Source organism: Pagrus major, chromosome 4, assembly GCF_040436345.1.
Source record: "Pagrus major chromosome 4, Pma_NU_1.0".
NCBI lineage: Eukaryota > Metazoa > Chordata > Actinopteri > Spariformes > Sparidae > Pagrus > Pagrus major.
The window spans coordinates 1259896-1275616 of NC_133218.1; the positions used below are offsets into that span (position 1 = coordinate 1259896).

Sequence of the window (15721 nt, forward strand, 5' to 3'; positions counted from 1 at the left end):
AAAGATAGGGTGCTGCTGAAAGTCTCTTCTCCATGCTGTAGTCAACACAAATGAAATCAGTTCGACTCCATGTACAGGGCTGCAGGCAGAGATCTCAGAGACAAACCCAAACTGTGCATGGCTACATAATATTGGTGGTGAGTGAGAAAGTATTTTTTCTTAAAATAAGAACACATAATATGTTGTCCCCATCCACACGTACTATTCACATCATTCCTGAAAAGAGCCTCAGTTGAATGTCTTTGCATTACCAGTGGTCAGTTAGCTGTGAGCTCTTACCGTGTGCTACCCAGCCATGCTTGCAGTTTTCACACTGCCTCCTCTTCAGCTTCCCAGGCTTGAAGCTGTCACAGTTACAGTTCACCAAAGTGCAGCAGATAGCCTGTTAATAAAAATTAAAAAAACTCAGTTTATCTTTGTTTAATGAGCAAACAAGAAAATAATTTCCTGTTTTTACAACATGCAGTACCAATGTAGCATATATGTGGACTGGCTAACCTCTTCATTGTTTGATTATCATCTGACATTTCCCCATGTTTCTTGATTAAATTAAATGTTTTGTTATAGCTGCAACATTTCAATAAAAAAAAATCCTACAGATGTCTTATAATAATATTCAGCCAGACATATTCTTGAGTAGAATCGGAGCTGCTAGTGGACCTGGCAAGCGTAAAAGGGTTGTTCCATTGGGGCACAGCACATTTCTTAATTCTTCACACTAAAGATTTGACATTATTGAAGGAATACCCTTTTAATATTTTGCATAATTCCAAATGTATAATTTTTTCAAGTGGTCATATTTTTATATGTCCAGGAATGTAATAGCAGTAATATAAAATATCTAAATATATGTCATTTCAACCTTCTGTGACTGTGCAGTCAAGAAAAACTGCTAGAATGTGTGCACAGCTGTAGCTGTGCTTGTCTTACAAAGCTACATGAAAAATGCACAACTGTCAAGTTGCCTACGGAAACTGAAAGAAATAGCATGATTGCCTTGAGTAATTTTGCACTCCTTTTGTGCATCACTCATTACCTGGTTTGCCCTGTGAGAGCAGCATTAGCACGGCTGTGTGTGTGTGTGTGTGTGTGTGTGTGTGTGTGTGTGTCAGTAGTGCTGCAGGGCAGGTCCTCCCTACAATAACGAAAGGTCTCAGACACACCTGGACAACCAAAACCATCTCAATCAATCCATGCCTAGGGCACACACGTACAAGCACACGCTCACAGACACACACACACACACACACACACACACACAGGTCAGAGGACTCTGTATATTAGCTCATGTGTTAATGGGCTTTATCTTTTCAGGACAAACAGAGAAAAGCAGAGGAAGTGAATCAACTCACAGATTCAGAGCGAGGGGTAAAAGACAGAAATGAGTCAAGTTTTGTGGGAAGCTGCTGACTTGGCAGCGACCCTGCTGAGAGGACTCCAGCACACTGATACACTAAAAATGACTCTGCCTCCCTGTCTCTCCCCCTTGGACAAAAAAAAATAAAAAATCATTTACACACCAGGAACTGAGGGAAAAGCATCATCAGATTTATGATCAAAGCCAGTGTTGTTAGTGCTACATGCTGAAAACCTCAGAGTGGCTGTGCTACGCCACCTCTCTCCCCATGCATCTATAATGCATGATCAGTGGGGTTTTAGTATACATGAGCAGCGTGCTTAGCTCCTTGCTGGAGCTCCACGAGTGCAGAAGCAGGAAAAGTGTGGGTGGGTGGGAGTGTAGGGGGGGCCATCTCCTCCTCCTCATTTAGTCAGTCGCTTGGTTCTGCGCTCGAGGCTGGGCTTGTCCTTGAAATCTGGGATCATATTATTTCACCTTACAACAACCTCTCATCATTAGGACGGATAAACTGACCCCAGATGAAGGTGGCAGCAGCTACCAGGCCTTGAAACACAGCGTGCTAGCTCCGGCCTTCAGTCCCGTGACATCCGCTTGCTTTGCTTTTCTCTCTATCGCCCTCTCTGTCTGGTTTTATCTCCGGCCAGCCAGCTCAGCCTCCTCCGGACAGTATTGAGGTGTAAAAACCCCTTTGCTCATCTCTCAGCAACATAATCCCATCATTACAGAGCACCGAGAACCAACACGGCCCAATTAAGATAATCCCATCCCACTGTGGGTGCACACACACCTCCTGCTGCTGCTCCTCCTAATATACATCTCAATCAGGTGCCCCTGCTTGCTCACCAGCCTGTAACATACTCACACACACACATTCCGACGAACAGTGTGCTCCAGGTCGTTTATCTTAATTAGCAATTCATTTCATGAGTTCCTGAGAAGGAGAAGAAGAAGAAGAGGAGGAGGAAATATGGTGGCGCAGGGCATCACAACTGTGGCTCTTGGTGACCAAGACACCCCCCCCCCCCCCCCCAAAACCATCTCTTTCTCTTGTCACAACAAAGAAAGTCACGGCTGTTCGTATGCATCAATGAAGTCGATGACAAGAAGACTAATTGCACCAAATGATGCACTTGGGTCAGTGTTTTAAATCAAAGCTAACATAATGTCACTTTCTCTATATCCCTGATGTATGACAGTGTAGCCACACACCACCCCCACCACCGCTAGCACACCTTGAATACTTTACACATGCCTCTCATTTGCATTTTGGTAGCGTATGTTGTTGAATAAATTACAAATGGTGTGGGTTAGATTAATTTGAGTCTGCATAATTTTTAGGGATGGATTCTTTTCCGCCGATACCTATAACCAATAATTACCTGCTTCTCATGGCAAATACCACTGAGATAACTGTTAATGTCACATGTTTGTATTTTAAAAAGAAGTTCACAACCTGGAGTTTATTCAGACCTGAGGGTAAGAAATGCTAGGATGTGAAGAAAGATGGATTATATAATATTCTATATCTCTAGGCATCCCTAATAATTGTTTTCTTGGTATACCTTTTCTTTTATTACCATAACATATTTTGTCACTTTTCTGGTGTGTGCACAAGAAATACTCAAGTGAACGGTATATGTGGAATGTTATTCCAAAAGAGTCCGCGCAGCTTGCATTTAGCCCAAAGGGCAAAAAACTGCTGTAGAAAAGTCTCCTCATCTCTTCACTGCTGCTTGTTAAGTTTTTCCTGTGAGTGTGCGGAAACATCTGAAGGCAACCAGCTGAGTGTATCAACATTTTTATTTACTCAGAGCTTCTCTCATCGGTGAGTTCATTCTTGAAAAATCTTATCTTCACAGATAAGATTTTTGAATAGTGAGGAAAAATGAAATGCTATCAAAACAATCATAGAATATAACCATAGATTAACACATAATCCTGTAAGCGATGGTTTTGCTCCTGATGCTGTAAACCTACACAGCCTTCATCTCTCTGGATCTCTTTATCTCAACCGTGTCTCTATGTGTATGAATTTGTATAAAATGACAGCACTGCTTCGGCAACTCTTCATCATTTTTTATTTGATATTCAGTCTCCTTATGTATGTCTTCACTCAGCCACCAGTCCTCAGTGTCTATTTGTTGCAGCTAAAGGCATCTTGGTTGAGAGACAGTACACTCAGAGGTCAGGCTGTGTAGGATGGATAGATGGAGGCCATGAATGGAGGTTAAAGAGGGAGAAGGTTTGGTTAAGAAAAGAGAAAAGGGTGAGGTGAAAAGAGGGCAGGGACAACATAAAAATGAATCTGCATACCATGATGACCAAACGTGAGTGACAACAGACACTCTGAGGGGCCGGCATGTGTGGATGAAATATTTGGCTATGTTAAATGAAAACACAATAAAAACAGACACCGGTGATATTCGAACTGGATTTGATTGGCATCAGGTAAAGGTTAACTTTATATCATATATTATATATTATATTGTTGCCTAACTTTTATATTGATGTTATTTCAATATGATTGACACGTTGATTAGAATCAGTAGAAATTCAAATCCAGCTCTTTTCTGGGTTTCGTGAAATGAAATACATTTTGCTGTCTCAGTCCACTTTAGATATAGAATGTATTGATGCCACTTATCAAAACTGCAACTGTATTATGCCTTCGAAGTCAGAAACAGAAAACATCACCTTCATCCCACCGCTGGAATACAACCATAACATCCTTCACACACACACACACACACACACACACACACACACACACACACACACACACACACACACACACACACACACACACACACAATAAAATGAAATAGTCCTTTCTGGCTCTTAAAATCAAATCCTGCCATATGTCCGGAATAGCCACGGTGCTTTAGAGACTCAGCAGAAGTGAACAGCTGCTTGGACAGAGGCAGATCGGGGATGGACGGGGACTTGTTGGCCTAATGCGGTGGAAAACTAATCAATTAGCAGCAGCCAGGCACTAACTGACACTCAATGGGGAAACAAGCAGTGCTGGTGCCAAAGAATGAATAACAACAGGGCTATCAGCGGCTCTGAGGAAGAGGGAGACTGACGGCCAAGAGAGAGCGGATCAGATTTTACTATCAGCCATTAATGAGTTAACAAGAGAATTATGGCACAGGGGAAATAAAGGAAGCAAAAGTTTTCCTGATGGGAAATATACATGATCACTAATGTGCATGGCACAGATTTTATTTATGTAAGGCTCAAATAAAACAGGCATCCACAGGCTGGCAGCTGTGCTGTAAATCATTTTGCTGCTCATGTGGAAAAAGAGCAATGAGATCAGATTTTGATTATTACTGTCATAATAATCATCATCTATATTTTTTTTCTTGTAAGGATTTTTGCAAAACATTATGATCCCTGGTGATCAAAAGGCAACAGATTGCTGACAGGATATCACTTTCCTAAATAAATTTAAACTAAGTGGTTACAACTTTGCACTATATACATGTTTAATAAGTTGTAACTAATTGATTTAATAAAGATCTATAAAGCATTCATTAATGCTTTATAGATCAATTATAAAACATTTCAAAAGAAAAGTTTGTAATAAATCTTGGTTGATGTTTATCTTTCTCCCCACCTGGCAACCTATGAGTCATTCATAGCAATGGTTTATAATGGACTGATAATGAATTAACAAAGTGATTAATAACCGTCATTGAAGTAATTAGTTCCTAGTAATTATAACGCTTTATAAAGAGTGCTTTATTAGACAGTTAGTGCACTCTGTTGATCAGTTGTTAGTCAAACAGTTAATCACTGACGTTATTCATCCATCCAAGAAAAAAATGTAGGCTTTTTCTGTTCTATATCATTTTAAAGATATATGAGGATATATAACATAGTATAATTTTTTGAATGAATATCTTTTTCAAAAGCAATCACCTCTGGATCTGGGAATGAGACATTTGAGACATTGTCTCTATTTTCTGACTTTTTAATGACAAAACAATAAATTAACTGTAAAAACAATCAACAGATTAATCAAATAAATACAATGTAACTGCTTTTACATTTGCAGGAAATATGCATCAAAGTAATTTTTCATTCAGTCCATATTTTACCTCGCCTCTCACCAAATGTCAGCTGGGAAAGGGTCCAGTTGACCGCGACCCTCCATAGGATCAGGTCATTTGATATGGTTGGAAATTTCATCCATTGAACTAATTTAAAGGAAATTATATATTATAGTAGTTTACACTGAGCATTTAGAGCCAAACTGACACTGATTTGGGGATTTAAGTCAAATTAAAAAACAACCACTGAACATTTTAACATCTTTCTAATACAGTTTAGTTTTTACAATTAAAGGGCAACATTTATTTAAATGGCCAAATTTGACTAAAAAGCAAACAAATCGCTGCACAGCTTAAAGCTAAACATTCTCACACACACACACACACACACACACACACACACACACACACACACACACACACACACACATACTGAAGAAATAAATATCTTATCCCAGCCAGAACACACAGAAAATGCTCAGGAATTTAGTAGGAGGACAGTGTTCCTGGTACCACTCAGACATCCTGCTAATAACACCGACTTCCACCAATAAAACCACCTCAGCACCAGAACTTGACTGTGGGTAGTGTGTGTGCGGTACAAGCAAAGAATACTGTCTCATGAATAAATCACGCCTTGGACCGAGTTGTGTATGTGACAGCAAGGTAGTAAAATGTTAATTGATGACAAGTGTTAGTTAAAGAGAGGTTACGATACATGAGCCGCTCAGCAGGCAACATGATCCTGCCTCAGCTTATGATTTAATGTCACTCTGCTGAGAGAGAGGAAGCACTCAAACACAAAGCAGCAGAAGAAAATCACTTGTAGTATTCTCTCAAATGATTACATTCAGTTTTACATTAAATATTTAACTTTTTATACACAAACCCTCTGCCGCAAAGCCGTCCAGCCTGTGTTTCATTTAACAGCTTCCTTTAAAGTAAACTCCATGTGAGTAATAGCTTTTAAAATAGACATAAAAAAATAAAAAATAAAAACCATGAGTGTTCCTTTAACACTACACTGGACCTGAAAAGGAGAAGACAAACCCAGGAAAAGCCTGGGCGAGTGCAAGTAGTGACAGGCTGTGTTTGAGCCTATTAAGAGTCCATACAGCCCAAAGACAGCGTGAAAAACTCATTATTTCAAACTCATCCAGCAGTCAATCACAAGCAAGCACACACACACACACACACACACACACACACACACACACACACACACAACATGTTTCAACACTACAGCAGACAAAAAGGTTGTAAATCTTTACCTGAATATCCATGAGAAAATGTTGGCTTCTTTAAAGAAAAAAAATAATCTTAAAGACAATGAGCTGATGGGAGGGAGGGAGGGAGGGAGGGAGGGAGGGTGAGCCAAAGTTTGGTTGTCTTCCTGGTGTATGTGGCTCCCCGTTAGGAACTCGGAGGGAGTGTTTGGCTCAGAGAGGGAGTAAATGAGGGGAACATGTTAGTACACTGAGTCTGAGAGAGTTTGGCTCCCAGCTACGCTCTGATTAATATCAGATCTCCCTCTCTCCTCGCCTGCCTCTTGACAATCTTGTCACATCTGGCTGACAAATCCTCACAAGCCTTTTGGTGGCAGCGCAGAGCAGACGCAAGGGGTGGCTGCTGTGTGTGTGTGTGTGTGTGTGTGTGTGTGTGTGTGTGTGTGTGTGTGTGTGTGTGTGTGTGTGTGTTGGGGGGGTTTGGGGGTGTTAAGGGGGTAGGATGGGGCCGGGAGGGGCGCGTCACAGCTTGAGGAGACGCTCAAGGGGGTAAAAGGCTTGAGCAGATACCCCCCCCCCCAATCCTCTCACGGATGGACCATCATGAACCTAATGAAGCTGACGAGGTTGGTAGCTAGAGTCTGACACACACTCACAAACACACACAAAGAGAAGTGCGACTCTGTAAGGACGAGCAGGGGCCCTGTGTGTGTGTGTGTGTGTGTGTGCGCGCGCACACACGTGTATGTTGTGCCCCGGGGCCCTGCAGAAGAACAGAGAGACACCCACAGAAAGAGATGGAGGTGGAAAGAGGAAACAAAAGATGGAAAGAGTGATAGAACAGCAGGAATAAAGAGATAGGACATGAGTGTGTTAAAAGAAAGCCACAGAGGGACATTCTACTCACACACACACACACACACACACACACACACACACACACACACACACACACACACAATAATTTTAAATCATTTTCATGGATTGCTGGAGTAATGGCCTCATCAGAAAATGAAAAAGGCAACCTGTTAGAGGAACATAAAAACCTCACATGGCAGATTATACCAGAGCTTGATCATATTCAATAAATGCATTTAAAAGATTCAATTTACTTGATCATGAAGATTCTTCTTCTTCTTCTTCTCATTATTATTATTATAATTATTGTTATTATTATTATTAGTAGTAGTATGTTGAAGTTTGTAAAATAAGGGCTGATTGAACAAGCAATACCAAACTGAAATTCACTCTACACTCAGAAATATTTACGGGTTAATTTCACTTCTTTAACATAGTGCTTATTAATCTATGTTACGTACCTTTAACTGCTAAGATGTTCTACATTATTAGAATCATAGCAATACATAGGGTGGAAATGATTATGTTATATTATTATTATGATTATGTTAGAGTTGATAAATTACTAAAATAAAAGTCTGAAAAATAAATGTCCCAGATTGTTTAGGTAAAACAAAGTAATGGGTAAGTAGGTAATTGCAATTGTTTATTTTAAGTAACTCAAATATAAAAAAAACAAAAATCATATTATGACTTTAACTTGGATGATCTATCAGTATCTGTTTCACATGGACCTTTCTTTAATTAAGTGTATTTTCATGAGCTCTGCTCAGCTCTGACAAGCTGTAATCTAACAGGGAATAAACCACAACAGTTTCTCCTCCAACTGTTTAGCTCTGTTTACACACACACACACACACACACACACACACACACACACACAAATAGTGTAGACATGGTGAGAGCGTTTTGCCGCTACCGACACCACCACCACACAGACAGCTCAGCTAATTGTTACATTATGGCTGCAACAAAACATTAGGCTGCTCTTAAATTACATTCCAATGGGCTGTGGCCAGCGGCCAGGAGGCTACAGGAGGCCAGGCTGCTCCTTTCCCCAACTGCACACAGACAGACGGAGAGAGGGGTGGATGGACAACAGGTCCAGGTAAGAACTGGAGACTGGTTCTCTCCTCTGATGGTTTGAAAAACACTTTTTTTTTCTCACAGGAGCCGTTTTGTCTTTAGGACAAAGGTGAAAGCGCATGATGTTGGGAAAAGAATAAAACTGAACATCATAAAGTCAAATAAAAGTGATAAATGTAAAGTTCATAGAATTAATGAGAGTGACTCAAAAGGCAGAAGGCAAGAGAAAAATACAAAATATTGTTGAAGATAAGAGGATGAAGTGGTGGAGAAAAACAGAACAGAATCACATACGACTGAGCGGGAAGCCTAACTTGTCTGTGGTGAAGTTGCTGTTATTGTTCATTGGGAGTTGTCTCCAGATTCTTGGAAGGCATGTAGAGACGATCTCTGTCCACACTCTCATTTTGTTTTCTCCATCAGTCACAGAAAAATCTGACTGCGACTAAAAGTTCAAGAAATGTTTGTGTTTTTAGTGAGCTCTGACAACTTTCAAGAAAACTAACAATTTAGCAAAAACTTTAAATTACCAAAAACTAGCATTAAATATGTGGTCAGATGTGGAATCGTGCCTATTCAGGTTGTTCCTGATCTGAATTAAAATTTTGCCTATTTCAGACAATTTTATTTAGACAAAGTTTTTGTCGTGCTGCTTGTGTTCAATGACAATTTTATGAACTTGGCCTTTTTCTTTTGTAAAAATGAAAATTGTAGTGTGTAGACTTGTTTTTATTTGTTTTTGTCCAAAGTAAGGTATCCAAAGGAGTATCACTTTCATGTAGCACTGAAACTCAGTTTTGGCACTATTATCAAAACATTTCAAATGATACAGCAATATATCGATCCCTACGTGACAACTTGTAACACCCATACCAGCATGTTTCTACTCATGTCCTGTCACATAAAGTAGTGAATGCACGTGTATACAATAGTAAAATATAAAACATCTATATTTCCATACCCCTGAACACACTCCCGACTGTCACTCCGATCTACATAAACTCCTTCTAGTTTGTCTTTGTTAAACATATCCTGATTATGTGTGCGGGTGGTGTGTGTGAGAAGAGCAGACAGAATAGTAGTGAAAAGCCGTCTCTCTTACCTCAGCCATTGTCATTTAGTCGGATGTTTCCAAGGATACCGTGGAGTTTGCCATTCCCTGCGAGTCCCACAAAACAACTGGCTCCAACTCTCCTGTCCGCTCAAGTACTAATGCAAAAGAGCCATCACACCCAGCAGCATCTCCTTCAACAACACAGACACACATGTACTCTGCTTCTGTCTTCTCACACACACACACACACACACACACACACACACACACCGAGCCACCAACACTCATTCCACAAAAAGAGAAGAAGTAGTCACTGTGCTTTTACTCTCACTGCACAGATGCACACACACACGCACACACACGCCTCCTCTGCTTTCTCTCCTCTAATGTTGCCGTGGACTGGCTCTAAACTACTCAAGATGTTCAGTGTGTGTGTGTATGTGTGTGTGTGTGTGTTGAAACTGGGCACAGGGGATTGGAATGAGATCCTCCCACTCTGCATTCTCACCTCAGGAGCTGCCTGCTCCCTCTGTAGCCTGCGCACACAACACACACGCACGCGTGCACACATAGAGGTGTGCATGCTCTTTCACGCGTGCAGACACACACACACATACGTCTACCCCCTCAGAGTCACAGGGCAGTCCCCTCACAGCTGGCTGGAAGAGGGCATGACACTCATCTTTCACAGAGATTTGATCAAAAGGAATCACAAAAGCTGGAGGCTCTCCTAATGCAGTCAGGGGAGACTCTCCCTCTTTTCCCCTCTCTCTCTCTGTCTGAGTAATGCCCTAAATCAACGCTGCCCCTCTCGGTGCACACAGCCCAGTGTGTGTGTCTGGATTCACCTTAACACAGCCCTGTGAACAGCCTCCATAACAAGTTATGCCTTGTGCCGTCAGGAATGTGTCAGTGTCTGCGTTGAGTGTTTCTCGGGAGGAGGGGGACTTCACACATGACAAAAACTAAATCTGTGTTATCTTTAGGAATACGTGTACCTAGGGTCAGATATCAAACCTCAACACTCTTTTGGTACTCATCGAAATGTGTCCTGAGCATTGAAAACTTCAAGTATTAAAGGCTGGACTGGAAGGTTTGGTCGCTGTTGTAAAGTGATTTACCTCTTTTATTGGATGTTCCAGATGTACATTCCAAGTCTGCTCGTTTTAGACACAATTAATTCAGGTTTTGAAAAATAAAATTAGAACTTGGGTTACATTTGAAATCTCAAGCTCATTTGATTTTCTAGGAAAATGTTTATATTTCTCAAAGTATTATTTGAAAAAGACGGTATCCGTAAAAGCATCTGTATTAAAAACTCAGTTACAGTATTGCTGCTTGAATAAAAAATAAAATACAAATAACAGTACCTCAGGTAACATATGAGGCGGTGTTTGGTGGGCAGTGAAGAGCTTCACATAAATCTAAAGTAAATATAGAGGGCAAATGCTTTTTTCATGAGATTTTTTCTCCTATTTAATCTATATTAAAACACAGAATTATGGCACACTTATGTCAGGGGATGGAGGGTAGACATGAATATTTCTTAAAAGATCAAATTGATTATTAAAATAGAACCTGCTCATTTTTATATCAATCATTTAATCAACTAATCATTTAATTTCCTAAAGATATAATGTGGAACATTTCTGCATTAAAATGTCTAAAAACAACTAGACTTTTGAGATATATTTTGTTGAGCTTACATTAATCCAAATGTTCCTAAAAATGTTCAAACCAGAGAAATCCACAGAGAATGAGACTAAACATAGCGTGTAAAAAACTTAACCAGTACATCGTCTGTGTACATTTGTACCTGAGTCACATCACATAGATCTTCATCTACAATGGTGGTATTTTACCAGCTTATTCTCACTCCCAACATGTCAAAGACCACCACTGCTCAGCTGCCCTATGCCTCTAAGTTTGATGCCGTAGTTACCCCTCTAAGGTCAATTCTTGATGCGCCCTTTTAGTGCAACTGTGCAGTATAAAAAGTGAGAGAAGTTCATGTCCAGAGTGTGGCCAAGAGTCAGGAGTTATTTGTTTTCAAGTTATTTAACGCAAGTAAGTTAACGTATGTAACATATACCGTTCAGCCACAACATTAAAACCACTGACGAGTGACAATGATCATCTCATTACAATGCAGTGTTCTGCTGGCAAACCTTGGGTCCACACCACACACACCACCAACCCAAACACCTTTGCAGATCAAGTACCCCCCTTATGACAGCAGCACTCCATGATGGTAGTGACAGCCCCTGCAGGAAGATGCACCCTGTGGCACCAGAAAGACTGCTCGAGGAATGTGACAAAGAGCTAAAGGCGTTGACCTGGCCTTCAGATCTCCAGACCCCAAGCTGATTAAGTATCTGTGGGATGTCCAGGAACAAGTCCGATCCACGGAGGCACCAACTGTGGATTTGGACTTGATCTGACTTGGCTCTGACCCATGAAGTCATGGAAACAGGACCTCTGGGGGAGCTCAATCAAATCATTCGACAGCCAGATAGATGCCTTGAGCTCTTTGTCACGTTCCTAGAGCAGTTTTTCTGGCCCAACTAAACCGCAACCATTTGACAATGTTAATAACAGTGCAAAAGTCATATTGTCATAATTTGTGAATTGTTTGTCAGCAAGCTTTATTTTGAAAGTCATGATCACTAGAAGGGTAGGTAGAGCGTCATTTTTTGAAGCTCAAGGCCACTGACCAAGCTCTGAGTTGGGAGTGAGAACGTGTTGTGTTTACAATGCAGACAACAACTTGCATGATCCCGCCCTACCTACATCTTTTGTTTTGATTAAGAGACCCCTAGAGGCAGAAATTACACACTGTGCAATTGATTTTAAGCTTCCCATACATAACCATGAGTTGAATGTTGAAGTTTTTTCTCAAAACATTTAAAAACGAACTAACATTATCAACAGTGTGAAGAAACAACAATATATCAAAAATGTCTATATTCTGTGTTGCAGAAATGTCTATTGAAGTTAGCAATCTAACCAGCTAGCTCTGGCCCATCCTGTCTGCTAATAACACTTTGTACTGCAAGAGGATATAGTCTGATAGCCCCATAGTTTCAGCTGGGAGATATATGCCAGTTGAAGCATAATAAATGAACAACATAAACTCACAAAATGTGTAGAAATTAAATAGCCTACTCTGACTTCTATTTTCCTCTCTAAACAGAAAAAAACAACTTTAAACCCCCTGAATTCTATTTTTTCTCTTTTACCTAACTTGGACGAGCTTAATTGCCTTGTTAACTCATCGTAAAAAACACTTAATTCAAACTGAACATAAACTAGATAAGACTCACCACAACAGTCTTGGCTTGTCTTTGCGCAATCACCTCTGGTTTGGCCGTAACAAATCCTCTATTCACAGAGTACAATGTGAAAATATTCCAGCTCTACACACTGTTCGAGTCAGCGGCTAAAAAGCTAGATAGCTATAGCCAAAGATAGCTAGCAGAGAGCAGCAGTTGTCGGTTACTCTGGTGATATGCTGCCTCCTATGTTTTTGGAGCTACCTTTGAATTGTGGCCATATTTTACAAATTACACCTTTAAGAGGTTACCACAAAACTGGTAATTGCAGAATGAAACAAACACATATGCAAAAAGCTTTTAAAGCGCTGACTGAAATGCTGATAGGGTGAATAAGGGCTGCCACTGAACAGGAAGAAAAAGTTCCTCACGTTTTCTATAAAACATGTGTGTGTGGAAAGTTCATATTTATGAAAGCTCCGCTGCCCCTTTGATCCCCCTTCATCAAATAAGGGTCATGGTTTCCTTCACTTGCCCTTTACTCTTCCTTTTCTGCTTCTGTGTGTTTTCTTTCCTTCTTCAGTTGCTGTAGTAGAAGGTAAGCTCTGATGATTTTAGCCATTAGGGGCATCTGCTAATCCACAAATTACACAGCAAGTTTAAACAGGTAAACTGTTCTGCTCTACCTGTGGCGGCTTAAGGGAGGAAGGGGGAGTGGGACTGGGGGGACGCCACCAAGCTGAGACACTCTTTAAAGGTTCAGTAAACACAGGGCAAAATGGACTTTCCTTCCTTTTTTAAAAAGCTTTAATTCAGCCAGAGAATACCAATGGAGCACTCTGAAGCAGTGTGTGTGTGTGTGTGTGTGTGTGTGTGTGTGTGTGTGTGTGTGTGTGGGGGGGGGGGGGGTCAGTGCCTAGCTCAAAGGTAACTCAGCTGAAGTGCTGTAGGGAGGGAACAGTATTATTTATCCACTTACCCCACCCACATTCTCCCAGCGAGGAACTCAACCTGAAAACCCTCCAATCACAAACCCGCTTCTCTAACCTCTAGGCTAGCAACACCCCTTGACTTGACATTCAGAAATTTGCCAAGCAGCTTCGCTAACTGATAAAAATGCAGCTAATGGCCCTTGAAGTTGGACATTAAAACTGCATCACTTTCCACAGGAGATCAAAGCTGTTCTTATTCGTGAAAAGCCCAAAATGTTATGAGGTTACATATATGGATAAGAGAGGCATGTAACGCAAGGTTGGAAAGCCTTACACTCCCCTGCGGCCGTCCAGGCAGGCAGATCTGCTTACTGGCCTTGTATTTATTCCATACCTAGGGGATGCATACCAAACACAGCCCCAGACCTGGCCTGGATTAGGTCTGCACTGCTTGTCAGATTGGTGCTCCCTGGGCTGGAGCACCGCAGACGTATTTGCGCCCTGGGGGCAGAGCATAGAAGCTGCAACTAAAACCACAGCAAATAAACTCCATGTGCAGCAGAACAGGTCACGCTGCCTACTTACATGTCTGTCATTAGCCTTCCTGCAGGGGAGAGCGAAAAGGATTTGAGTACTTGAGCAGATGAGCAGCTTTGGTAGAGCATTACACTCTCCTTTACACTTTCTTTATTTGATGAAGCTGGGGAAAATACTGCCAGAGTGTACACTTGCACAGTCATTTTTGGGTAAATGATACATTCGCTGACTGGGCCTTTATGTGTCACCAACATGTGAATGGTTTCAGGAGTCAGTTTGGAGGCTTCTATTTGAATGTTTTACCTTCCCATGATGATTCCCTGTTTGCTGTACTCAACCTGTTCTCCCAAAAAAACCTACACAGATCCATATCCTCATACACTGTTCTTTTTACTACATATTTCTCCTCTATCGCACCATGCACTTGAGTTTATGCACCATGCACTTGATTTTATGTATTCTTGTATGTATTCTATTCTTGTAAAGTGTCTTTGAGAGTTTTTAAAAGCGCTGTACAAATAAAATGTATTATTATTATTATTTATGATCAAAATGCTGTTGCACCTAATACAAACACAGTCACAAGGAGTTCTTTGAAATGTTATTTTATTAGTCTGACAGTCATTTTCTTGACAGATAAATGGTTAAGTCATTTGGTTTATTAAATGTAAAGAAAAAAGAAATGTCATCTCAGCTACTTCTGTCCCAAGATGATACCTTGAATGTCTCGTTTAGTCCAACCGACAATATTCAATTTACAAAGCAGCCAGTCCTAACACTGGAGAAGTTGGAAACAGAAATGACACTGTCCTAAACTTTTATTAGATTAACAAAAGCATTACAGATTAATGCTTTGTAATACTAATACTAATAATACTAATTGAATAATCAACTGATTGTTTCATTAAATTTTTAATTTCAGAAAAAAAATCTGTGACTTTTAAAACACCTTTTTAACACTTTTTAATAATGTGTACTAGGAGTACTGATTATCAGCCTGGTTGATTTTCAGGGTGAGTTTCAGCATTTTCGGTATCAGAGATTGGTGATGAAATAAGCTGATTTTAAAATGTGCTACTTTGGCTCTGATGCAGCATCCTCTCTCACAATGTCCCACCTACAACAATGTCTGATTGGTAACACGTCACAATTAATAGTCCATAACACTGAATAAAGTTATGAAATAAATGTAGTGATTTATGAAACAGTCTTGTGATTCCTCTGATGATTATCAATGACCTGTAACAGCAGACGAGACAATCAGCGAAAAGACTGCTATTCTTATATAGTTATTATTAATGCCTGTGCTCGGGTCCGATCACATATAAAATCATATAT

General features: G+C 40.5%; 1 protein-coding gene across 2 annotated transcripts in view; it reads right to left on the reverse strand.

Moving 5' to 3' along the window:
• Positions 1-15721, reverse strand: part of bnc1 (basonuclin zinc finger protein 1) — a 69876-nt gene that overhangs the window by 8583 nt on the left and 45572 nt on the right. The window contains exons 1-2 of one of the 2 annotated variants that reach the window (XM_073463920.1): positions 9691-9772; positions 280-382 (exon numbers count right to left, since the gene is read on the reverse strand). In XM_073463920.1, coding sequence (XP_073320021.1) covers positions 280-382; positions 9691-9705 — 118 coding nt within the window. In that variant the 5' untranslated portion in view covers positions 9706-9772. Of the gene's footprint in view, positions 1-279; positions 383-9690; positions 9773-15721 lie in introns of those variants that run through there. The other variant, XM_073463921.1, reaches the window with a different exon arrangement.